This window comes from Narcine bancroftii, chromosome 2, assembly GCF_036971445.1.
Source record: "Narcine bancroftii isolate sNarBan1 chromosome 2, sNarBan1.hap1, whole genome shotgun sequence".
In the NCBI taxonomy this organism is placed as follows: Eukaryota; Metazoa; Chordata; class Chondrichthyes; order Torpediniformes; family Narcinidae; genus Narcine; species Narcine bancroftii.
In genome coordinates, this window is record NC_091470.1 from 346,012,843 (window position 1) to 346,040,410 (window position 27,568).

A 27,568-nucleotide genomic window follows, 5' to 3' on the forward strand; every position below is an offset into this window, starting at 1 on the left:
CAGGATGAGTGTGCGGGCAGTTTTCTGCTCTCAGTGTCACATGTGGGAAGTCATGGAGTCTTCACGTCTCCCAGACATCCACGTGCGCACAAAGTGTACTGAGCTGCAGCGTCTAAGGGACTGAGTTAGGGAACTTGAGCTGGAGCTTGATGACCTCTCTGGTTAGGTAGAATGAGACCATCATGGACAAGAAATGTGACCTAAAGGACCGGCTCAAGGAACTTGAGCTGCAGCTAGATAACCTCGTTCTGGTTAGGGAGAATGAGGCTATTGTAGCCAGGAGCTACAGGCAGGTGGTCGCACAGGGGCCACGGGAGGAGGGGCAGTGGGTTACCATTAGGAGGAGGAAAGGGAGGGGGTCAGGTTCATGTGAATGCACCTGAATCTGAAATCCTCAGAAATCAGAACTCCACCTTGAGTACTGAAGAAGGGGATAGTCAGACTATGGTGGGTAGAGGTGTGGTCAACCTCTGTGGCCCAGAAAGGTAGGGATAAGAGGAAAAGGGCAATAGTCATAGGGGATTCAATGGTTAGGAGGACAGACAGAGGTTTTTTGTGGATGCGATAAGGAAAACCAGATGGTGGTTTGCCTCCCTGGTGCCAGGGTCCGGGATATGACTATGTGTGTCCAGAACATTCTAAAAGGGGAGGGTAAAGAGCCTGAGGTTGTGGTGCATGTTGGTACCAATGATGTTGGAAGGAAGGAGGAAGTGGTCCTGCAGAATGAGTATAAGGAGTTGGGTAGGGAGCTTAGAAGCAGGACTGTAAGGGTGTAATCTCTGGATTGCTTCCTCTGCCACGTGACAGTGAGGGCAGGAATAGAATCAGGTGGAGGTTAAACACGTGGCTAACGGGATGGAGTAAGAGACAGGGTTTCAAGTTTTTGGACCACTGGGGCCTTTTTTTGTGGGAGATGGGACCTATACCGTAATGATGGGTTACATCTAAATCCCAGAGGGATCAGTCTCCTAGCAGGGGCATTTGCTAGGGCTGTCGGGGGTGGGGGGGTGTTTAAACTAGTATGGTGGGAGACAGGTTTCAAGTTAGACAGGACAGCAGGGAGAGAGTTAGTAGGCTAGGAGGCTTATTTAAATAATTTGTGGGAGGAACAGCAGGAAGAAATAAAAAGATCTTGTTGTGACAACTGTGAAAATGGTAGAGAGGAGGATATGCAGAAGGTAGGATGTAGGTGATCCCTGAGATGTATTTATTTCAATGCAAGGAGCGTAGTAAGGACATTGGATGAGCTAAAGGTGTGGATTGACATGATGTTGTGGCCATTAGTGAGACATGGTTGAAGGAGGGTTGTGACTGGCAGTTAAATGTTCCAGGATTTTGCTGCTTTAAATTTGACAGAGTTGGTGGAATAAGGGGGAGGTGTGGCATTACTTGTTAGGGAGGATATTACAGTGGTGCTGAGGCAAGATAGACTGGAGGGCTCATTGAGGAAGGCAGTGTGGCTAGAACTAAAAAATAAGAAGGATGAGGTTACTATTATAGGGGTATATTATAGGCCTCCAAATAGAGAAAGGGAACTAGAAGAGCAAATATGCAAGGAAATAGGTGAAATGTGCAGTAGAAATAGGGTGGTGTTGGGGGATTTTAATTTTCCAAACATAGATTGGGAAACACAGTAAGTAAAAGGACAATATGGCTGAGTTTTTATGCAATGTGTTTAGGATTGTTTTTTGCAGCAATATGTTGAGACGCCCACTAGAGGGGGAGCAGTGTTAGATGTGTTGTTTAGAAATGAAATACGGCAGGTGACGGAGGTAAGTGTTGGAGAGAACTTCGGATCCAGTGATCATGGGTCCATTAGCTTTAACTTAATGATGGAAAGAGATAGGTCAGGTCCGAGCCCGGATTGGAGAAATGAGAAGGGATTTGCAAAGAGTTCTGTGGGCTGATCTTTTTGCCGGAAAGGATGTAGAGGAAATTTGGGGGGCATTTAGGGGTGAGATTTTGAGAGTACAGGATCTTTATGTTCCAGTCAGGCTGAAAGGGAAATCCAAAGGTTCAAGGGAGCCATGGTTTTCTGGAAAAATTAAGAAGTTGGTTTGGGACAAGAGGGAGACCTATGCAAAAAACGGGGGATTGAGGAGATGTATGATCGTTACTTAGATTGCAGGAAGAACCTTAGAGGGAAATTAGAAAGGCAAAAAGAAGGTATGAGGAGTCCATAGCTAATAAAGCAAAGGGTTTTTATAGATACATGAACAGTAAAAGGAGGGTTAAGGATAGAGTAGGTCCATTGGATGATGGGACCGGAGAACTATGTAAGAAACTGTATGAGATGGGAAAGATATTGAACAATTTTTTCTTGTCTGTATTAATGAGGGAAAGGGACATTAGGCTATATGAAATAAGTGAGGCAAAGGGCTTAGTTATGGAGAGGGTAGGTATTAGTAAAATGAGAGTTTTGGAGCTTTGAGAGTCAATAAGGGTGGATAAGTCTCCTGGTCCTGATGGAATTTTTCCAAGGACTTTAAGGGAGGTCAGGGAGCAAATATTGGGGGCACTGACAGTGATTTTTCAAAGATCACAGGAGGAAGGTATGGTACTTCAGGATTGGAGGGTTGTGAATGTAGTTCCATTGTTTAAAAAAGGCATTAAGTGTAGGCTAAATAATTATCAGCCAGTAAGTTTGACTTCGGTGGTGGAGAAGGTTATGGAGGGTATTCTTCGCGATAGTATATACACATATCTGGATAGGCAGGGATTGATTAGGGGCACCCAGCATGGGTTTGTAAAGCAAAAGTCATGTTTGACGAACCTTGTTGAGTTTTTTGAGGAGGTGACAAAAACAAAGTGGATGAAGGTAAAGGGGTTGATGTGATCTATTTGGATTTTAGTAAGGCTTTTGATAAATTTCTTCAAGGAAGGTTAATAAAGAAATTTCAGTCACTAGGTATTAGTAGAGAGATTGTGACATGGATGGACGATAGACAGCAGAGAATCATGGTGGACAACCGTCTGACAGGTTGGAAGCTTGCGACAAGCGAGGTGCCTCAGGGATCGGTGCCTGGTCCCTTATTGTTTATCATTTACATCACTGATTTAGAGAAGGGTATGGTTAACTTGATAAGAAAATATGTGGATGATATGAAAATAGGGGGAATGTTAGATAGTGAGGTAGATTTTCTTGGATTACAGAAGGATTTGGTTTATTTAGAAGAGTGGGCTGAAAGATGGCAGATGGAATTCAATGTAGACAAGTGAGGTGTTGCATTTCAGTAAAAATAACCTGAATAGGACATAATGCAGTTAAGGGGAGGGGATTGACATATGCAGAGGAACAGAGGGACCTGGGGGTTATGGTACAGAGTTCACTGAAGGTGGATTCCCATGTAGACAGGGAGGTTAAGAAGGCATATGGTATGCTGGCCTTCATAAATCATAGTACAGAGTATAGGAGCTGGGAATTGATGCTGCAGCTGTTTAAGGCATTGGTGAGGCCAGGTTTGGAGTACTGTGCTCAGTTCTGGTGTCCAAATTATTAGAAAGGATATAGATAAGGTAGCGAGAGTGCAGAGAAGATTTACATGGATGTTGCCTGGCTCACAGCATCTGGATTACAGGGAGAGATGAAGGAGACTGGGACTTTATTCATTGGAATGTAGACAACTGACAGGGGACTTGATAGAGGTATTTAAAATTATGAAAAGAATAGATAGACTAGACATAAATAGACTTTTTCCCCTGAGGGCAGGGGAGGTTGGAACAAGAGGCCATGAGTTAAGGGTAAGGAGGCAAAACTTTAGGAGAAATATTAGAGGATACTTTTTTACAGCGAATGGTGGTAGAATGGAATGATCTTCCAAAAGAGATAGTTGCAGCAGGGTCCCTTCTGTCATTTAAGAGAAGGTTGGAGGTGAGGGGGTTGCAGGGTTATTGGCAGAGAGCAGGAGGGTTGAGCTGATAGAGTTGGGCCAAAGTTGACTCAAAGGGCCAACATGGCCTGTTTCCACACTGTAAATGGTTATATGGTTATCTAAAGGCAATAACCTAGACCAATGAGAAAATAAAAACTTGCATAAAGTCAGTAAGTACTAAAAAATAGCTGGCAAATGATACAACTAAACGGCAACATATTTTTATTAACCAGGTATTACTGAAAGCATTCTGAGACCCAGACAACTTCAGTCTCTACCTAACACTAATATTTCATTTGTTCTGCCTCTCTACAGCTTAAGCACACCTTCATTTCCTCACCTCTCCGAAAATGGTTCATCGACCTGAAATGTTAACCCAATTTTTCCTCAGTTGCTGAATATTCCAAGCACATGTTCTGTTCTCGCTGCTGCCATCAGGAAAGAGGTGTAGGTGCCACAAGACTCGCACCACTAGGTTCAGGAGCAGATGTTACCCCTCCACCATCAGACTCCTCAACGACAAACTCAGAGACTCATTTAGGTACTCTTACTTTCCTCTCTCAGTATTGCACAGTTTGTTTACATTGCTTTATCTGCTTACAGTTTTTTTTACACTACCAATAAGATGTAATACTGCTTCTCCCTCAGGGTAAAGAATGTCCAGTTTATATATGATGTAAGTACCATCATATATAAGTGCTTTGAACCTTTTTTTTGTTTTTATTTCCGATTTCCCAGAAGATCCAGTTTTTTTGTAAGTTTCATAAAAACTGGTTGTTCTTTCCTTCTCTCAAAAGGCTATTTACTCTCAGAGAGTAAACATTACACTTTCAGGAATCTGGACACTTCCCTCTTTTTCTCCTCCATAATCCAAGAAAAACCTCAAGGCTTGTGAGTACCACGGTTAACACAGTGGTTAATACTATTACAGTACCAGCTACCCAGGTTCACATCCAGCACTATCTTTAAGGAGTTCATATGTTCTCCCTGTAAACCTGTGTGGGTTTTAATCGGGTGATCTGGTTTTCTCCCATCCTCCAAAATATAGGGGATTGTAGATAATCAAGTGTAACTGAGCGGCACGAATTTCAATGGTTGGAATCTACTTCTATCATGTTGAACATCTTTTTTTTTTAATTTAAGCTTACGGATATGCCCATCCTTAAAAAAGTTCAATCCAGAAGGGAGTTTGGGGCAGGGACAGTTAGTTCCTCAAAGGATCTAGTCAACCACTATTCCCAGAACAGCTTTCTTAATGAACTCTGAATAAAATGTGTTTGCTGGAATTATATCCTAAAAAGATAGAAAATGGTTGTATCTCGCTGTTCTACCTGTGAAGAAAGAAACACGTTTTATATAATAATAACAAAGACAGAAGCACAAGAGATCACAGATGCTAGAATGTTTGAGCAGGACTGGAGGGGAAAGGAAATATGGACATTTCCAATCCTGATGCAGTCTTGACTTGAAACATCAGCAATTTCTGGCTGGTGCCTAATATCCCCTTCCCCCTCCTCCAATACCCACACACATTCTAATTCATGGCTGCTGACCCTCCTTTATCCCTGATGGAGAGGTTTCCCTGGCTATTGACCATTCCTGCCCCTCTCCCCCCAGTCTTTGACAGTTGACCAATCTCCATTCCCATCCAATCACTAGCGATGATCCCTCTCCTCCTCCAATGCCCTTGGTTGATTTGCTTAAAAGAGAGGTTTGACAAACATCATTTATGGGACAAATTTTCTTGTATGCACTGCTGTGGGAAGTAGAAATGAATATGATAGAACTATTTGTAAAATATTTGCCCAAACACATGAAAAGGCGGGGAATGTAGACCATATGCAAATCTGTATTACTGTCAACACAATCATTGTGGCCAGAAGGGCCTGTTCTTGTGCTGTGCTTTTCTGCGCTCCTCTCCCACTTCCATCCCTTCTGACCTTTGTCTGGCCACACTTTCAATTCCAAGCTCCTGATCTTTCCCCCTTCAAATTCCTGGTCGTTCATGGTTCAATCTTGGCTGCTTAGGATTCTCCAATTTAAACTCGAGCTGGCTGATTATTCCGACCCCTAGTTTCTGACCTCTCGTTCGATTCCCTGCATCTGCCTCTGATCTTTGGGATCTTACTGCTCCCTTTTAATTTATAGTCATTTTAAAACACAGGATTCCAAAAGATATTTACATTGCTATCTGGTTTAACTGATAGGATATCTAGTCCCATTAATGACAACAGCATTCTTACCTTCTCCCCTCTGAGACCATCCTTGCCTGAAGGACCAGGCACTCCAGGGAGTCCCTGTAGCAAAGACAATAATGGCACTTTTATTTATTTATTTTAATTCATGGTAACAGGCCCTTTTGGCCCATGAGCTCCTGTCGGCCAATTACACCTAATTAACTGACAACCCCTCCAATACATTTTGAAGGGTGGGAGGAAACCGGAGCACCAGAAGAAAACCCACGCAGACACTCGGAGAACGTACACACAGGATTCAACCCCGGTCTTGTTGTAATAATGTTGTGCTAACTGGTATGTTAACCATGCCGTCTTTAGAAGAAATGCATCTTCTATGAAATATTGCTGTCCCTGAATATTGGATGCCCAACACACTCGGGAGTTTCTTGTAAGGAAAGGTGGAATCACCTTTAGGGTTTAGGGTGCCTTTAGGGTGCCCCTAATCAATCCCTGCCTATCCAGATATGTGTATATCTTTGGCTTGGCTTCGCGGACGAAGATTTATGGAGGGGGTAAAAAGTCCACGTCAGCTGCAGGCTCGTTTGTGGCTGACAAGTCCGATGCGGGACAGGCAGACACGATTGCAGCGGTTGCAGGGGAAAATTGGTTGGTTGGGGTTGGGTGTTGGGTTTTTCCTCCTTTGCCTTTTGTCAGTGAGGTAGGCTCTGCGGTCTTCTTCAAAGGAGGTTGCTGCCCGCCAAACTGTGAGGCGCCAAGATGCACGGTTTGAGGCGATATCAGCCCACTGGCGGTGGTCAATGTGGCAGGCACCAAGAGATTTCTTTAGGCAGTCCTTGTACCTTTTCTTTGGTGCACCTCTGTCACGGTGGCCAGTGGAGAGCTCACCATATAACACAATCTTGGGAAGGCGATGGTCCTCCATTCTGGAGACGTGACCCATCCAGCGCAGCTGGATCTTCAGCAGCGTGGACTCGATGCTGTCGACCTCTGCCATCTCGAGTACTTCGACGTTAGGGATGTAAGCGCTCCAATGGATGTTGAGGATGGAGCGGAGACAACGCTGGTGGAAGCGTTCTAGGAGCCATAGGTGGTGCCGGTAGAGGACCCATGATTCGGAGCCGAACAGGAGTGTGGGTATGACAACGGCTCTGTATACGCTTATCTTTGTGAGGTTTTTCAGTTGGTTGTTTTTCCAGACTCTTTTGTGTAGTCTTCCAAAGGCGCTATTTGCCTTGGCGAGTCTGTTGTCTCTCTCATTGTCGATCCTTGCATCTGATGAAATGGTGCAGCCGAGATAGGTAAACTGGTTGACCGTTTTGAGTTTTGTGTGCCCGATGGAGATGTGGGGGGGCTGGTAATCATGGTGGGGAGCTGGCTGATGGAGGACCTCAGTTTTCTTCAGGCTGACTTCCAGGCCAAACATTTTGGCAGTTTCCGCAAAGCAGGACGTCAAGCGCTGAAGAGCTGGCTCTGAATGGGCAACTAAAGCGGCATCGTCTGCAAAGAGTAGTTCACGGACAAGTTTCTCTTGTGTCTTGGTGTGAGCTTGCAGGCGCCTCAGATTGAAGAGACTGCCATCCGTGCGGTACCGGATGTAAACAGCGTCTTCATTGTTGGGGTCTTTCATGGCTTGGTTCAGCATCATGCTGAAGAAGATTGAAAAGAGGGTTGGTGCCAGAACACAGCCTTGCTTCACGCCATTGTTAATGGAGAAGGGTTCAGAGAGCTCATTGCTGTATCTGACCCGACCTTGTTGGTTTTCGTGCAGTTGGATAATCATGTTGAGGAACTTTGGGGGACATCCGATGCGCTCTAGTATTTGCCAAAGCCCTTTTCTGCTCACGGTGTCGAAGGCTTTGGTGAGGTCAACAAAGGTGATGTAGAGTCCTTTGTTTTGTTCTCTGCATTTTTCTTGGAGCTGTCTGAGGGCAAAGACCATGTCAGTAGTTCCTCTGTTTGCGCGAAAGCCGCACTGTGATTCTGGGAGAATATTCTCGGCGACACTAGGTATTATTCTATTTAGTAGAATCCTAGCGAAGATTTTGCCTGCAATGGAGAGCAACGTGATTCCCCTGTAGTTTGAGCAGTCTGATTTCTCGCCTTTGTTTTTGTACAGGGTGATGATGGTGGCATCACGAAGATCCTGAGGCAGTTTACCTTGGTCCCAACAAAGCTTGAAAAACTCATGCAGTTTGGCATGCAGAGTTTTGCCGCCAGCCTTCCAGACTTCTGGGGGGATTCCATCCATACCTGCTGCTTTGCCACTTTTCAGTTGTTCGATTGCCTTATATGTCTCATCCAGGGTGGGAACCTCATCCAGCTCTAGCCTTAGGGGCTGTTGAGGGAGCTGGAGCAGGGCGGAATCTTGGACTGAGCGGTTGGCACTGAAAAGAGATTGGAAGTGTTCTGACCATCGGTTGAGGATGGAGATCTTGTCGCTGAGGAGGACTTTGCCGTCTGAGCTGCGCAGCGGGCTTTGGACTTGGGGTGAGGGGCCGTACACAGCCTTTAGAGCCTCGTAGAAACCCCTGAAGTCGCCAATGTCCGCGCTGAGCTGGGTTCGTTTGGCGAGGCTAGTCCACCACTCATTTTGGATCTCCCGGAGTTTGCGCTGAAGATGGCTGCATGCGCGACGGAAGGCTTGTTTCTTCTCTGGACAGGACAGCTTTGTAAGGTGAGCCTGGTGGGCAGCTCGCTTCTTTGCCAGCACCTCCTGGATTTCCTGGCTGTTTTCGTCAAACCAGTCCTTGTTTTTCCTGGAGGAGAAGCCCAGTACCTCTTCAGTGGATTGCAGTATGGTAGTCTTCAACTGATCCCAGAGGGTTTCAGGGGACGGGTCCGTGAGGCGGGTTGCATCGTCGAGCTTTGCTTTGAGGTTTGCCTGGAAGTTTCCTCTCGCTTCGTCTGACTGCAGGTTTCCAACATTGAACCTCTTTCTGGGGGCTTTATTGTTCCTGGGCTTTGGTTTGAAGTGAAGGTTGAGCTTGCAGCGAACCAGCCGGTGGTCAGTGTGGCATTCCGCGCTAGGCATGACCCTGGTGTGGAGCACATCTCGTTTGTCACTTTCTCGCACCAGGATGTAGTCCAGGAGGTGCCAGTGTTTGGATCGGGGATGCATCCAGGTGGTCTTAAGGCTGTCCCTCTGCTGAAAAAGGGTGTTTGTAATGACAAGCCGCTGTTCTGCGCAGAGCTCCAACAGGAGGCGCCCATTGTCGTTGCACTTGCCGACGCCATGCTTGCCCAGGATTCCTGGCCAGGTTTCTGAGTCTTTGCCGACACGAGCGTTGAAGTCGCCCAGGATGACCACCTTGTCGGCTGTAGGGGTGCGTTGGATGATGTTGCGCAGGTCGGTGTAGAACTTGTCCTTTTCTGCTGGTTCCGCCTGGAGGGTTGGAGCATAGACACTGATGAGGGTGATGTGACGCTTGTTCTGAAGGGGGAATCGCATGGACATGATTCGGTCCGAGAGGCCTGTCGGAAGGTTTTCGAGTTTGGAGGCAATGAAGCTCTTGACCATGAAGCCTACACCAGATAGGCGTCGTTCATCCGAAGGCTTGCCAGATCAGTAGAGTGTGTAGCCCGCGCCGCGTTCTTGGAGGCTGCCTACATCTGCCAGGCGGACTTCACTGAGAGCGGCTATGTCGATGTCAAGTCTGAGGAGTTCATGTGCAATGAGGGCAGACCGACGTTCAGGTCGGTGGCTGTCAGCCTTGTCTAGCATGGTTCTGATGTTCCAGCATGCTAGCTTGAGTTTGTGAGCATCTTTTGAGGGGGAAGGCGTGGAGGGAGAGGACGTGGAGGGGGAGGACGTGGAGGGGGAGGACGTGGAGGGGGAGGACGTGGAGGGGGAGGACGTGGAGGGGGAGGACGTGGAGGGGGAGGACGTGGAGGGGGAGGACGTGGAGGGGGAGGACGTGGAGGGGGAGGACGTGGAGGGGGAGGACGTGGAGGGGGAGGACGTGGAGGGGGAGGACGTGGAGGGGGAGGACGTGGAGGGGGAGGACGTGGAGGGGGAGGACGTGGAGGGGGAGGACGTGGAGGGGGAGGACGTGGAGGGGGAGGACGTGGAGGGGGAGGACGTGGAGGGGGAGGACGTGGAGGGGGAGGACGTGGAGGGGGAGGACGTGGAGGGGGAGGACGTGGAGGGGGAGGACGTGGAGGGGGAGGACGTGGAGGGGGAGGACGTGGAGGGGGAGGACGTGGAGGGGGAGGACGTGGAGGGGGAGGACGTGGAGGGGGAGGACGTGGAGGGGGAGGACGTGGAGGGGGAGGACGTGGAGGGGGAGGACGTGGACCTGTCCTCGGGCCTGCGCAAAGGAGCTTTAGGTGGAGTGCAGTGCGCGCAGTACTGGCCCCACCCTTTACACCCATGGTTCGTGTGCCGTGGCCAAGCAAGCTGGGACGTGGCAGCGAGGTCCTTGGGTCGTAGGTTTTATATCGGAGTGGCCTTCTCCTATGCAGGTTTCTTACCCGGGCTGGAGGGGCCTGCCTCTTGGATTGTATTCATTGGAGTATAGAAGAATGAGAGGGGATATCAAGAATGGGAGGCAGGCCCCTCCATGTGTATATACTATCGCGAAGAATACCCTCCATAACCTTCTCCACCACCGAAGTCAAACTTACTGGCTGATAATTATTTAGCCTACACCTAATGCCTTTTTTAAACAATGGAACTACATTCACAACCCTCCAATCCTGAATTACCATACCTTCCTCCTGTGATCTTTGAAAAATCACTGTCAGTGCCCCCAATATTTGCTCCCTGACCTCCCTTAAAGTCCTTGGAAAAATTCCATCGGGGCCAGGAGACTTATCCACCCTTATTGACTCTCAAAGCTCCAAAACTCTCACTTTACTTATCCCTACCCTCTCCATAACTAATCAGTAGATTTAAATATCCCATTGCAGTAATGTACCTATTAACTGAGTTCTGAATATCGTGATGATTGAATGGATGGCAATGGTTCAAACCATTGTTCAAAGAAGAGGGAAAAGGGAGCAAAAGTGCCAGAGAAAATCAGAACTTAATGCATCACTGTTGCCCCTCTGAACCCAATTGCCAAGTAGGTGCAATTAGACAAATTCCCACTTTGGTGTCTTCATTTGCAGGGAGCCTGTGACCCCATGGACAAGAAACCCAGGAGTTCTGGGAATGAGAGATTCTTACATTTAGGTGAATGGTGGGGGTTCATGAAGCATTTAGGTGAAAATGGGTTTGGAGAGACGGCAAAATTCTGGTGATTTTAAATGGAATTGGCCTCAGAAATGGTGATATGTGAGATGCTGAATTTGTCAGATCTAGGGGATGTCTATGAAATGGGGTGGGCCAATATTTTCTTCTCTTTACCTGGTCTGAGCAAATTTATTCAATTACGTTTGTTTATTTGTCTCAAAATATCCAGTAATGTGAGAAGGGTTCTTCTGTGAACACACCAAAAGGTTATCTCTGGAATTACATACATTCCATGTATAGAGCACAATTTACAAAATGTAGAATTACAATGAAAATGAAGCTCAATTAGTACTAATCAAGGGAAGCTTGAGAGCAGTGTTATCGGCTTCATTCAGGAGCCTGATGACTCCAGTGAAGAAACTGGCTTTATTGGTACATGTTTTCACACTCTTAAGCTTTCTTCCCAATTAGAGGACGGGAAGAAGGCTCTGGGATTTCATGGTCCTTCAATATGTTGTTTGCCTTTGCTGGGCACCAGAAGTTTTTGTTGTCCTGCCTTCCACAGTTTATTCTAATCTTAAGCAGCGCAGCTTCCATACCACACTATGATTCATCCAGTAAGTATGCTTTTGATGGTACACCTGTAGAAGTTGTGGAGGGACTAGGGGAAAATGCCAAACTTCCTTAATCTTTTCAGAGGTGTTGGTGCACTTTGTTGATTGTCACTTTGATGAGCTTGCCCAGGTCAGGTCATTGGGGAAATTTATTCCTGAGAACTTAAAACTATCTACTCTTTCAGTTTCAGTGCCATTAATGTGGTCGGGGCATCAACCCTGTCCCCTCTCCTGAAGTCAATCATTATCTCCTTAATCGTATCACTGTTGTGAGAGAGGTTACTATCTTGGCACCATGTGTCAACCATTTCAATCTCTTTCCTCATTCGGCTCATAATTGTTTGATACCCAGCCCACTATTGTGGTGTTGTCAGCAAAACTGTAGATGGAGTTGGAATGGTTTTTAACTGTACAGTCGGGGGTATAGAGAGAATGCAGCAGTGGACTGACTACACTAATTCTGGGAGACTGTGTTATTATGGTGAACAATATGGTGCACCTTTGCAGAAGTCATACTGATGAACTGAGTGCCATTTGGATTGGGCATCACAAGTTGAAGCCTAATGTAATCATTATGACAAATGATCCAAAGCTCAGCCATGTAAGTCAACCTACATCTCTGTAGGTTCATTAAAATGAATATTTGTTGCGTCATTGAAACTGCCATTCTCTAGGATTGAGGTATGTGCAAGCATGCAATAGTCCTGATTAAGTTGCATCTCATCAGGATCCATAAATGAATTTGAAAACTATATCTTATTTAATTAATACATATCTCCTTCTTCCTTTGTTGCACACTTTGGTGCACTCAACATGGAGCTCTCCGAGTCCAATAAAATGTTCGGCCTTCAAATTGACCCACAACAGCAAATGAAATTGTTGCCTTTCACCAATGTTTGAAACCTGCTCAGTTTCTAGATAAGACAACATCATTAATTAACTTGAATATTGTTCCTTGGCAATTGTGTACTCAGGCTCCAAGTATACATCAAATCTGATTTTTCTCATCTCTCTTTCTCTTTGCCACATCGTGTGATCATTTTTAAAATATATACTAAAGAGTCATTAAATAGCATTTCAATAAGTATCTCAATCAGCCTCACCATCTTCTCTCCCTCCACTACTTCCCTACGAACCAATCCTCTCTCTCACTCTCATGAAATAATACCCCACCAGCAATAATTCCTTTGATCTTACCACATTTCCTGGTACTCCATGTGGGCCTGGTTGACCTGGTCTTCCAATAACACCCTGTAATGAGACAATTAAAAGCTAACATACCTCCAAAGCTGCTAAAGATGTTAGTCTATCATACATTGAATTGATCACTGAAGAAGATGTGAAATAAAATTGTGGCATGATGACTTTAAAACCATCCAAAACCATTAACTGGAACTGTTCAGTTAACAGGAAGCTGTTGTGAACCTAGTTAATTATAGACTTGATGGACTTAAAGGGCAGTTGAAAACTCAAGTTAAATGTAATGTGGTCCATGGTGTAGAGTTGCTTAGAGAATTAGAATCAGCTGAAGGCACAGCTCTGCCAGCATTCAATTGGAATGGGGTTTGAAAACACATGATGGGGTTTGATGCAAACAGCACTGACAATCAGTGTTTATTTCGTGTTTACCTACAGGTTTATTCACGAAGTCCAGAGAATGGTGTTTTGTCAGGTTCTACTTGTAGAATCGGATGATAATGAACTTGATGTGAGTAACATAATGATGGTTGGTGATGGGAGTAATTTGTGGAGAGGCAGCTGGCTGCAGTCACAGGAGTAAGTGACCTGGCCAACTGGGCAATTTGGCAGGTCAATATCACAAGATAAAGAAACAGAAGCAGGCCACTAGGCCCATCGAGACTGTTCCGTGACTCTACACTCAGCTGAACTATGCTCACACCTAGTTCCAATTTCCAGCCTTTTCCCCATATATACTTATCAATTTCCTGTTTAAATTCTCCCAATGATGTGGCCTCCACCGCTGTATGTGACAGTAAGTTCCACAGATCCACAAGCCTCTGTATAAAGAAGTCCTTCCTCATCTCTGTTTAGAGCGGATAACTTCTAATATTAAGACTGTGACCCCTTGTCCTTGATTCACCCACCAAGGGAAACATCTTATCTACATCCACTCTATCAAAACCTTTCAAAATTCAAAATGACTGTATGATATCCCCTCTCATTCTTCTATACTCCAATGAATACAATCCAAGAGCTGCCAAACGTTGCTCATTGCATTCCAGGAATAATCTTCGTAAATCTCCTCTGCACCCTCTCCAACAGCATCACATCCTTTCTAAGATAGTGGCCCAATACTGCATACAGTACTCCAAATGATGTCTCACCAATGCTCTAAAGAGCCTCATCAATACTCTTGAACAATATTCCTCCTGAAATGAAGGCCAACATAGCATTTGCACGAGGACGCCCAGGTCCTTTTGCACTTTTGAGGTTTGAATTTTCTCATCCAAATAGTATTCTGCCTATTTGTTTCCATAGCCAAAATGTAGAACTGTACATTTCTCAATGTTGTATCTCATCTGCCATATTTTTTCCAAGTCTCCTAATCTTTCTATATCCTTCTGCAACTTTATGATTTCTTCATAAACAGCAGCACCAAGACCGACCCCTGCGGACCCCGCTTGTTACAGGCAGCCATCCTGAATGGGATCCCTTCATTTCAACCCTTTGCTTCTGGCTTTTCAGCCAATTTTCTATCCCATCTAATATCGTCCCTGTAATTCCATGGGCCCTCACCTTATTAAGCAGCCTAACATGCGGCACCCTATTGAAAGTCTTTTGAAAATCCAAATGTACAACATCCACGGCCTCCCCTTTGTCTCTTCTACTTGAGATTTCTTCATAAAAACTCTAAACTCTATGATGTAATATTGAATAGGTCCTGGTACTCTTGTGGAAACAGACAAAGATCCTCACTTGAAATGGAAAGTCAAATGGGGTAGACTTCAAAATAATTCTAGAATCAATTACGTTGGCTGTTGGTGAAAGGTACGCATTGTGTGTCAAAATGGAGAGCACAGTCATTTCCCGAAAATCATGTCCTTTACCTCTTTTCTCACTAATAAGAGGATATGAACATTTTCCTATGTCCATGTGCTTTTCTCTAAATTAGAGATGTGGTAGAAATGCTAGTTTATGTGATTTATCATGGTTAACTGAGCTCCGACCTGCTACATTTTCTTAAGTATTGAAACACTTCCGGATAAATTATTGTGCAGTTCCATTTCCAGGCTTTGAGTTACGAGGAAATTATGCCTTTTTTTTCTGGTCAATAATGATCCAAATATTATTCTGCCTATTTGTAACGAATAAGGCACAATAAGGAATCATGAAAGGACTGAAGGCGCTGTGATTGTGGTAAAAACACACCAAAACGCTGGAGGAACTCAGCTAGTGTTTCAGCATCAATAAGAGACTCCCCGTCACTGCTCCCATCTGCATTCCCTGCTGCTCTCAAGTTTTATGACCACCTTCTCACCCAGATTTGCATTATCAATTCTTACCTCTCCCCTTATCATATCCAATTAACCCCTTTTGTTGGTCTGGACTCTTCCCCCAGCCAGCACTGTCTATTCTGAGACTTCCATTTTATTTTGTTGCTCCTTCTGCTTACTCCTTGAAGAAGGGCTCAATCCCGAAATGTCGGCCATATATCTTTGCCTCCTGTGGATGCAGAAAGATTGGCTGAGTTCTTCCAGCATTTCAGTATTTTCACTGCAATCACAGTACTTGCAGACTTTTGAGGATCACTGGAGGGCCACCAGGGTTCAGTCCTGGGGAGAGACTGGCATTCAAAGATATTCAGAGGTATTCAAAAATGCAAAAAAAAACAACTACAAAGGATTTCCATGGGCTGGAATATCTAGAAACAAAGGGCCCAGCTTTAAAATAGTGCAAGATAAAAGCAAAGGATGATGAGGTAAAGAATGCAAATTGTTATGATCTGGACTTATATTTAAAATGTTAGTGGAGAAAACTAAATGCATAAAATGTACAGATTTATGGAGAATTGTCAGGGATGGATTTGCATTAATTTCCCTCTGAGAAAGGTGTTGTTCTTGTTTATAGCCTATTTGACTGGGCACACACAAGCAATAGATGTTATTAAAGTATGAAATAAATTAATGGGGTTTATATAAATAACTTACCATGTCACCTTTTTCTCCAGCTATCCCAGGTGGTCCAGGATTGCCTTGTTGACCCTGACAGTTCAAGATAGATAACATCAGCTGTGGATTCTGATGGATCTGAATTAATTTCAGAATGATTTGTGATCGAGTGCATGTGGAACACAAAATTGTCATTTGATTGCATTATTCATTTTGTCCTCATTTCTCTTAAGTTGACTTCACTGACACTGTATATGTTTTTTTTCCCCAAGAGCTATCAGGCTCTTGAACCTCCCTTTACTACCCTAATTGTAAAATACTCCAGGGCCTCAAAAAGACCTGTCTGCACGATTGCAATATTTAATTGTTACCCCAAAAACCAGTAGCAACAGATATGCACCAAAATACAGGGTTACTTAAACAAAAATTGTTTTTCATTATATTTGAACAAGAAAACAGAATTAAACTTTAACTTATTACTTAACCTACCTAACTACTTAATACCCTCTCTAATACTAAGCGCAGGTGTGTGTAATGTACATTTAAGATTACAAAAGTTCTTTGGATCATAGTCCAATCTCACTGGTTGCAGGCAATTCTTGTACTATGCACAGAAGTTAACATTGACAAAGTTCACCAGTCTTTGATGCTTAACAGGCAAATGGTTACCACTCAGGAGGGTTCTTGCCGGTTTTCAGAGAGAGATTCCTTTTCCAGGACATCCGCAACTGATTCCTTCTCAATCAGTCTTGCTGACTAAACTTGCCCCCTTCAGGTTTCTCCAGATGATCCTCTTTCTTTCGGGTCACCTTTCACACCACCAGTCTTCTCCTTTGACCAGGCAGCCTTCCAAAGTTTGCCAGCTTGTCCTTCTGGAACTGATTTCTGTGTCTCTCCTCTCTGTTTCACTCCGTCCTTCTCTGAGACCAAAACTCTTCTCTTCTGCCTGCAAAGATCACATGCTATCCCAGGCAAGCTGCTGTCGATACTTTGTTGCCTCCTGCAAAAAGCACTCTGCAAAAGTCCTGCAAATATTGTATTTTAAAATATGTGTGTGCAAGCTGCTCTAATAATTCCTTCCAAACCACCTCTAAATACTCTGTCACATAATTTACTGAACACTTTTTTTTTCTCTAATTGTCACTGTGAATATTTATTGTCAATCTATCTTTGTAATTGATTATCTCTTTCTGTACTTGTGTAATTTAATATATATATGATTGCAGTTGATTTTCTTCCACAAAAATCTGTTTGGCTGCAGTAAGAGTTTATGTGTATGGCAATATAACGTTTATTTCGGCATATGTCGACCTTCAGATAAATTGCCCCATTTTCAGCCTCATTTTCATATATTGTGTCTATGTCAACCCCCACCCCAGCAAATTGCACTAGCTGAGCTATTAGGCATTGCCAGAAGGTGGTTGTTATCGTGGAGCCTCCAGCAAACTGACGGAAGTATGAATTTTTTTTATATTAAAAGTAATAGAAATGGCCAAGAAATCCAGCAACTGGGCTGCCACTACTAGGACATTTGAGATATATGAGAAGTTGGTAAGGGATTGGAGAAAGAATGAAGATGCTTTAAGAAAAATACAAAAGAAACAATGTTCAATGAGAAGTGGACTCCTTTGTCGGCCAGAGTTGGAAAATCATGTCACGGCATGGGGTACGTGAACAGATTGCTACCAAAGTCATGAGAAATAAAATCAGATTATTTGCACTGAAGTGGGCAAAGTGGCACCCAGAACGCAGTAAATATTTTAAAGGTACAGCAACCATTTCATGAACAGGAAAAATCTGGTATTATGACAAAAAACAAAAATAGCTCAGAAACTACCAAAAGATCTTGATCATAAAGTTATAAATTTTCACCAATTTATTATATGTCACCAGCAGAAACATGGATGAAACCTCCATGAATTTTGACACTATTGGCAATAAAACAGTGGAATGTAAAGGTGTGAAAACTGCGCAAACCAGAAGTACAGGACACGAAAGGACCAGGATTTTGGTGGAGTTATTGTGCATGCTCAACGGTAATCTTCGCGTGCAAACTTAAACCTAAAATAAAATTCCAAGCAGATATTTTTGTATATTTTCATGAAAAAGGATAGATGGATGAAATGGTGTAAAACTATGGATAGACAATGCGTGGAATAGGCGGACAGGTGGTTTACACAAAGAATGGAGTTTGTTGGTCTGGGATATGCTTTGCAGCTATTTAACTGAGTACACTAAAAATAGATTAGCACTAGATAATACTTTCATTGCTGTTAACCGAGTTTGTTTGACTTCTATATTGCAACCACTAGATGTCTGCTTCAACAAGCCATTTAAAGATTGTGTGCATGAAGAATGGAATATTTGGATGACGAGTGCAGAAAAATCCTTTACAAAAGGCAGGGCAATGCATGCTGCATCACTTGATGTGTTGTGTGACTTTGTGATCAAAGCATGGGATAAAGAGAAAGTAGGGACTATAATCAAATCTTTCGAAAGGTGCGGTATCTCTGGTGCAATGGATGGCACAGAGAATGATTTAGTGTGGGACACTAACGACAAATGGGAAGCCGACTCATCAGATTCAGACTGGAACCCAAATGATGACACCACCAGTGGGCTGATCTCGCCTCCAACCGTGCATCTTGGCTCCTCACAGTTCGGCGGGCTGCAACCTCCTTTGAAGAAGACCGCAGAGCCCACCTCACTGATAAAAGACAAAGGAGGAAAAACCCAACACCCAACCCCAACCAACCAATTTTCCCTTGCAACCACTGCAACCATGCCTGCCTGTCCCGCATCTGACTTGTCAGTCACCAACGAGCCTGCAGCAGACGTGGACATACCCCTCCATAAATCTTCGTCCGCGAAGCCAAGCCAAAGAAAAATAAAAGACATTTGACAAGAAAGATTGCCAAATAATGCTCATTCATTTATAGTTTTTAAAAGCAAAAAGACATCCGCAGATGCTGAAAATCTGAAATGAAATTAGAAATTGCTGGAGAACCCCTCAGCAATTCAGATAACAGCTGTGGAGAGAAATGCTGAGTTAACAGATCCTGTCAATGCCCTTACAATGATCAGCTATGATGAAAAACCCCCTTTAATCTGAATTCGTCAAATGTTTGCTCAGGTACTGGTTTTAAAAATTCTGCAGCGTATTTTCAAGTTAAAATTTTAACAAAAAACTTCTGTTAAACCAATGCTAGATTGTACTAATTCAGAGTAAACTAACTGATTGTGTCATGCAAGTAAGTTTGACAAGAAGTTGTGGGCAAAAATAGTCTATGTTTTGGGCAGGATTCCCAATGAAGGGCTTGGGACCCAAAACATTTATTGCCTTTAAATTCTTATGGATATTGCTTGACCTGCTGAACTTCTCCGGAACTTTTGTGTATTGCACTCAACTTCAGCATCTGTAGATTTTCTTATTTAATTGCATTATTAAGTACAGTTTGCATTGGAATTTTAAAATGTTTTTTTTTTACATTTTTAAAAATGTTTAGACCTACAGCCCAGTAACAGGCCCTTTCAGCCAACGCACTCATGCTGCCCAATTACACCTTATGGACCTACAATCCCCAGTACGATTCAGATGCTGGGAGGACACTAGAGCCCCTGGGGAGAAACCTACGCAGACACTGGGAGAACGTAAAAACTCCTTACCAGCCCCGTTCCTAATAGCTGGTGCTGCAGCAGCATTGTGCTAACTGCGACGCTAACCATGTCACCCGTTGATTGTACAAAATCAGAATCTCCACTCATATGGGCAGCACAGTTGGCGTAGCGGTTTACAGCACCAGTGATGGGATCCAGTCCAGAGCTGTCTGTAAGGAGTTTGTACATTTTCCCCATGTCTGTGTGGGCTTTCCTCACGGACTCATGGGCCGAAATGGCCTGTTACCATGCTGTACGTCTAAAAAAAATTCCTAAAAAAGGTGTTCTGAAATCTTCCTATTTCGAATAATTGTGGATAAGTTCTTGGTAACCTTTTTGGAATTAAATCTTTTCAGGACAATTTCCTGTTGACACCTTTTAAAGACCACAAAACATGGAAATTTATCGAACTCTTTTTAAATTACAGCAAGGCTCAACCTTTTGTATTTCCCTTCTATAAATATTTAAATTACAATTTTTTTCACCAATACAAAGAAAATCAAAAACAAGCAAGTAAAAACATCCAAAAGCAGTTCCCAGAACAGTGCAAATTAACACTTTTTTTTTATTTTCAACCAATCCATTACAGTCATCTTCCCAAAGAGGGCCATCTTCTAAGAGTATCTCTAGAATGCTCCAACATGATCATATTTCACAGAAACTGCTGGAGAAAATCGGCAAGTCAAGCAGACCAGTGGTCAACATTGGGGGACAGAACCCTTCCTCAGGACTGAGAGTGTCGATGAGAGAGAGCTGGTAGAATGAGGTTGTAGTGAAAGGGGTGGGACTGAGGACATTGAGGGATTTCTGGTCCATTGATCTCCAACTGGCTTTTATCATACCTCTGCCACTTTGACCTCATTTTACCAGCTTTCTCTCCTCCACACCCTCAGTCCTGATGAAGGGTTCTGGCCTGCAACATTGACCATTCTTTTTTTTTCTCTCAGTGTTGCTGTTTAACCCTTGGAGTTCCTTTAGTAGATTGTGCTTAACTTAACATTCCAGCACCTATAGTCTCCTGTGTGATCGTGTTTCATGCAAGGTGAATTCTTGGTTTCAATGACTTCTCCACAGGGATTAGGGATCAGATAAACCTACTAGGCATATGGCTGAGAACAGACACAGTACAGGACTGGGCACAGTACAGGAACCTGAACACAATGAGTGTGCAGTGCGCTGTTAGCCAGAATCAGACACACACAAAGATAAAGACTGCACAACAGGCTTTAATCCACAGAGACTTCCACAGAGCCAGGCTGACTGTGGCTGCAGCAACTCTGAGTGAGGCCTTGGGAGGCCGGCGCAGGCTTATATCCCGGAGGGTGATTGACACCCCACCAGGTGGGGCTTGATCCATTCAGGCCAACTGATTGACAGCCGTTCAGGTGTTGTCCTGTCCCCTTACACTCCTGCAGGTACAGAGGTTTCTCCCTGTAATCGGCCGGTGGTGTACCACCACAGAGTGGTTTTCACATTGCTTGGGCAACTCCTGTCTACTTACAAGAGAGATTATATTCATACTCCAATTACACTTGATTGATTAGCACATGGACCCCTGAACTTTTCATTGCACCATGTGCACATCTTCTGCTGACATCTTCTCCAAGGCATGTCTTGCATGACACAGCATGAGCAACTAATTGTGCAGCTTCACTTTTCATTTTGAGTGCCATCAAAGAGAATCTCCAATATACATTCTGAAGAAAATTTACATTACCTTAGAACCTGGAACTCCTTGTGGCCCTCTTTCACCTGGTATTCCATGGGAACCCTAAAATAAGAACATTTCATATTGTAGTGACTGTAAAACCCAACTCTTCTTTATCAGAAAGTCTACATCAATTCCTGGTCCGTAAATGCATCATTATGCCAACTATTTTGTCCTCCAACTTACTGTGGTGAATAGATCTGATCCATTGATTGCTTGATCGATCAGCTCTGTCCTTCTACGGTTTCAACAGCAGATCGTGTTCTATGGCGAGCTCTCCACTGGCCACCGTGACAGAGGTGCACCAAAGAAAAGGTACAAGGACTGCCTAAAGAAATCTCTTGGTGTCTGCCACATTGACCACCGCCAGTGGGCTGATATCGCCTCAAACAGTGCATCTTGGCACCTCACAGTTCGGCGGGCAGCAACCTCCTTTGAAGAAGACCGCAGAGCCCACCTCACTGACAAAAGGCAAAGGAGGAAAAACCCAACACCCAACCCCAACCGACCAATTTTCCCCTGCAGCCGCTGCAACCGTGTCTGCCTGTCCCGCATCGGACTTGTCAGCCACAAACGAGTCTGCAGCTGACGTGGACATTTACCCCCTCCATAAATCTTCGTCCGCAAAGCCAAGCCAAAGAAGAAGAAGTTAATGTGCAACTGCTACAGGAAGCATAATGGACGACATGTAAAGCCAGTGGGAAAGCACTCCTTCACCTAGTAAGGGTAGCATTTCATTTTTACACTGAGATTTTTGGGGATAGTTTATAGGAAACTGTTTTAGCTACTGAGCATCTGCAAAGGAGGAAGGAGATGCATTAATGTGGTGTCCTTCACCACCTGTGGGCATCCTAAAGCACTTTATGACCCACTTTACTTGTAGATGTGTGACCTGCTGAGTTTCTCCAGCACTTTTGTGTATTGCATTAAAACCAATGTGGTGTTTTTCAAGTGTAGTTAATAAGCAATTATTTTTGTTTGCCTTTGAGTTTGCAAGCAACACCACTGAATAGTTTAATTTCTGTGAGTATTTCAAAGGGGTAATCAAGCATTTGTACTTTACACTCCCCACCCCACGCTGAAAAGGGTCTATCAAATAATCTCACCTTGAGTAGTGCAGTGTTCTCTGTGGCGATACAATCACCAGCAAGGGGGGGGGGGGGGGGAATTTCTGTTCCTGAAGGAAGACCACCTCTTGCCGGCTGTTAATCAGCTGACCTGAATAGAACCCTGAGCCTGTAACATGGGGAGCCACCAGGCTTGCACTGGTGTTCAGACTTTTACTGGAAATCAAGCCTGTTGAACAGTCTTTTGAGTTTGAGCTTGCTTGCTTCCACCTCACCCCACCACGTTACTCATGACTGCACTGATATGTTAGCATTGACTATTGTGCCCACTTCTTAAAGCTGTTAGAAGTTTATAACACTGTGAGAGGTAAAGGTAGGGGAAATGATCTGAATCCTTTCCCCAGGGTGAAATCATCAAACACTGCAGGACATGCAATTAATGTTGGGGGGGGGGGGGGGGGGGGAGGGACATTTAAAGGAAATGTGTGGGAGGCGGAGAGAGTAGTCGGTGCCTGGGACAGGCTGTCAAGGATAATGGGGGAAGCAAACATAACAGTATCATTTAAGAGGTTTCTGGATAGATTCATCAATAGTCAGGGAATACTGGGAACAGAAGAAATATCATTTTATTTGGCATCAGGTTCAGTGCAGATATCTCGAGCCAAAAGGCCTGTTCTTTTACTTTTCCTTCTGATTCAGCACCAATGATAAATTAAAAAGCTTAACAAATGTCTGTCTGGTACATGTAGTGCTCAGTCACATTCTAATCTGGCTTACAAACATACAGATTCTGGAAAAGGTCATTCCACCTCGCAAGCCGATTGTGGCCATTTAATGAAATTGTGGCTGATCTGATCCTGCATTCAGTGACCCTTCACATCTTTGCTTATCAAATGTCTAGCAAATGGCTACAAGTTTTGGCATTGCTTATGGGCAGTCCATAACTAACTTTATGTGCCTTGAAATCTGACACTTTAAACTCAGGGAAATGAATTAAATGGTGGTGGGTTGCCCCTGTGTGGACGGAAACACATCTGCAGACCCTGAGATTATAGTTAAAAACACACAGGAATGCAGGAGGAGCTCAGCCGGTCTTTCATTGTCCTTTGGAGGTAAAGATTAATTACTGAAGGTTCAGGCCTGAGCCCTTCCTCAAGGTATAATCAAAAGCAGGCACGACCCTGAATTAAAGACTGGGGAGAGAAGGGGAAAATTCTCAGCTTCCCTCTTATAATATCCAAATAACACCTTTGGTCTGGGCTCCTCCCCCTCACATTCTCCCCTTTCTCTTCCCAGCCTTTAATTCAAACGGTTGCCTGTTTTTTTTACTTAACCTTAAAGAAGGCTTGAAACATCGGTAATTAATCTTTACTTTCAATGGACGCTGCAAGACTGGTTGAGTTCCTCCAGCATTCTGTATGTTTTTTGCCTGTGGTAACTGGAAGTAAACAATAGAACTAAACAGGTCATCAATGTACATTACTTAATTTAATTAATTATTCAAAATACATTGAGACAAATTTGCTGCGTAAAGACAAAAGAGACCAGGAAACAAAGTTTTTCTATTAGAAATGCTAGCCATATTCTTGTCTTTGCTGCCACCAGGTGGTACTTCTTAAAATTGATTTTTTTTTTGAGCTGACATTTCAGACCTGTGAAACCGAAGTGGGGGGTTGACTTGATTTCTTGAATGGTTGCTGTTCTCCTGGTGAGATCATTCCACAAATGACACAGATATTTTAGGTTTGCTTTCAGAAAAGAAAGCGCAGAGAAAGTATTTTGGAAATCAATGGCAGAGTCGTGGGAAGTAAAGAAAACACGCAGTGAGATCACAGAGCCGTACAGATTAAAGGAGGTGTTTGCTGTCTTAAAGGAAATAGGGGTGGATAAATTCCCAGGACCTGACAAGATAATCCCTTGGACCTTGAGTGAGGCTAGTGCAGAAATTACAGGGAGTCTTGCAGAAGTATTTAAAACGTCCTTCACCATGGGCGTGATGCTGGAAGTTTGGAGGGTACCTCATGTTGTTCTGTTGATTAAAAAAGGCTCCAAAAGTAACCCTGGAAATTATAGGCCAATAAGCCTGATCTCAGTAGTAGGTAAATTATTGGATGGTGGTCGAAGAGATCGGATACAGAATTATTTGAATGGGGATAGTCAACATGGCTTTGTGCATGGTCGGTCATGTTTAACCAATCTTATTGAGTTTTTCAAGGAGGTTACCAAGAAAGTTGATGAAGGAAAGGCTGTAGATGTGTCCCCATGGATTTTAGTAAAGTTTTTGACAAGGCCCCATATAGGAGGTTATGTAACAGCACTGATTTAACACAGCTTACAAAGAAATAAAGAATACATTCACTCATTTCTTTCAGCACGCCATGAAGTCAACTTTCTTTTTATTATTCACTTGACAAAACATTGCATTATTCAACTCCCCAAACACCACTTAGCTAAACTCCTCTGACCTTCTCATTGGCTCACTGCCACATGGGAGATCCTGACATTCACTTTCCTCCTCTCGACAAAGGTAAGTACATGACCACGACAGTTACTCAGGAATGTGTAGACATTTGGTATTCCGGATGAAGTAGTAAACTGGATTCGACTACAGCTGGATGGGAGAAGCCAGAGAGTAGTGGTGGATGATTACTTCTCACACTGGAGGCCTGTGACTAGTGGTGTGCCTCAGGGATCGGTGCTGCAACCATTGTTGTTTGTCATTGATATCAATGTTTGCAGATGACACTAAGATTGGAGGCATGTGGACAGCGAAGATTTTCAAAGCTTGCAGAGGGATTTGGACCAGCTGGATAGATTGAATGAAAAATGGCAGATGGAATTTAATGCAGACAAGCGTGAGGTGTTGCATTTTTGAAGGACAAACCCAGAAGTGACGTACACAGTAAATAGTAGGGCACAGAGGAGCGCGGTAAAATAGAGGGATCTGGGAATACAGATACATAATTTCCTGAAAATTGTGTCACAGGTGGATGGGGTTGTAAATAAATCTTTTGGCATGTTTGCCTTCAAAAATCAAAGTGTTGAAGATATGAAATGGGATGTAAAAGCATTAATAATTAGAGTATTGTGTGCAGTTTTGGTCACCTAACTACAGGAAAGATATCAATAAGATAAAAAGATTGCAGAGAAAATTTTCTGGGATGTTGTCTGGACTTCAGGAACTAAGTTACAGGAAAATGTTAAAGAGATTAGGACTTTATTCCCTGGAGGATAAATGAAGGAAGGGAGATTTGATAGAGGTATTTAAAATTGTGAGCGGAATAGACAGAGTAAATATAGTAAATTTCTCTCCCCTCTGAGGGCAGGTGAAATACAAACCAGAAGACATGGGTGAAGGGTGAAAGTGGAAAAGTTTAGTGGGAACTTTTGTGCACAGAGAGTGGTGGGACGAGTTGGTAGCTGAAGTGGTGAATGCAGGCTCAATATGAACATTTAAGGATTTAGACAGGGGCATGGATGGGAGAGACATGGAGGGTTATGAGCTGGGAGCAGGTCAGTGGTACAAGGCATAAAAATGGTTCAGCACAGACTAGAAGGTCCAAATGGGGGCTGTTTCTGTGCTGTGATGTTCTATGGAGATCCATAAATCTAGAGTAAACCAGAAGCTCAAACTTTTTCTTGATTGTAGATGTCCCAGTGTTTGAGATGAGCATTTAGAGTGTCATAGGTGAGTAACTGCTGTATAGTTTCTCGATGGGGGCATGCTGTAACCATGTGATGGATTGAATATTTAAGATGATGGCTATTAATTAAATGCACTGAGTTTCTTAACACTAAATTCAAGGGTTCATTGAGCAATATTGAAACTGTATTTATCCATTGCAAGTGGATCCCTCACACTTGTAATATACTGTGTATCTGGTGGAAAGGCTCTGAGAGATAGAAGGTGAAAACCTCACTCAATGATACCTAGTCTCAGATTTGCTTTGGTGCTTGCATTATTTAAGTGATTGAGTTTCTGGTCCATGATGACCCTTGCCAAGATAATAGTGATGGATTTTGTGATGGTATTGGCACTAAATATCAAGGATAGATGGTTAAATTGTTTCTTGTTAGAAACAGTCAATATCCACACTTGTATTGCACAAATTTTAGTTGCCTGGCTCTTGTTGCACAGAGACATGGACGACCTCCTTGGCTGAACCTTGTGAATGGAATTGAACATTATGGAATTGGAGAACATTTTGCTTATGGAAGGACATGTATTGATGAAGAATTGGTGATGGCTACATCTCTCCTACAGTCTAATGGTGAAATTTGATTGAAAATAAAACCTATCCTGAATGAACTTTTGCCCATGGTTCTAATAGGTGACAGCTTTTAAGGATGGTTGCTCAGTTTTGCAAAGATAACATTTTACCTGAGCACCATTGAGAGTGTCTTGTTCGGCTGCATCAATGTTCCAAAGCATTGGACTGGAAGTCAATGCAGAGGATCATTAAAGTGTCCAAGAAGATCACTGGGGTCTCTCTTTCTTCTATTGACGACATTCACTGGGAGTTGTTGCTTAAATAGGGCTCAAAGGATTATTGAGGATCCCTACCAACCACCAAACATCTGAAATTATCTTTGTGTTCAGCTTGAAAATGTCTTTCATAATTCCCATGTATTTTTCCCAGGAAGAAACGCTTTTGAAAAAAATTCTTGTCCAATGTAATTTAAATTAATGCTTTAAACATTCAAAGGGCTTATACTTACAGGCTCTCCTGGTTCTCCAGGATCTCCTTTCTCTCCCTTCCCTCTGTTCAAGTCCTGGTGGAAATGAGAAGATAACAGAAATGGCTGTGAATAAGTTGTTCTCCAGAATTACAATGATTGGTTCCTAAGAAGGGATCTTCTCTGTAAATTTAAGTACCTGTGATCCTCGATTTCATGTTGTGAGAAATGTAAGAAAATACCAAGCAGCTTGGGCTTTCTGTAAATTTTCCACTTGTATTAATTTGCCAACCTCAACAGAATTTTACTTTTAAAAAAAAAAATCATCCATTGAATGTGGATTCAGCAGGGGAAGAAGTTGCTGAACATTTGCTTGTGAATAAACATTCTGAATTATTGCATTCCCTGATGAAAGGTTTCTCCCAAAATTCCATTTTTTGGAGTTTCAGTATCTTTTTCCAAAAATGACGAA

The 27,568-nt window shown here is 43.5% G+C and overlaps 1 protein-coding gene across 1 annotated transcript in view; it reads right to left on the minus strand.

Moving 5' to 3' along the window:
- LOC138755742 (collagen alpha-1(XXII) chain-like) overlaps positions 1-27,568 on the minus strand; it is a 106,557-nt gene that overhangs the window by 73,845 nt on the left and 5,144 nt on the right. Inside the window, exons 6-10 of the mRNA XM_069922248.1 lie at positions 27,139-27,192; positions 21,362-21,415; positions 16,027-16,080; positions 13,055-13,108; positions 6,116-6,169 (exon numbers count right to left, since the gene is read on the minus strand). Coding sequence (XP_069778349.1) covers positions 6,116-6,169; positions 13,055-13,108; positions 16,027-16,080; positions 21,362-21,415; positions 27,139-27,192 — 270 coding nt within the window. The remainder of the gene's footprint in view (positions 1-6,115; positions 6,170-13,054; positions 13,109-16,026; positions 16,081-21,361; positions 21,416-27,138; positions 27,193-27,568) is intronic.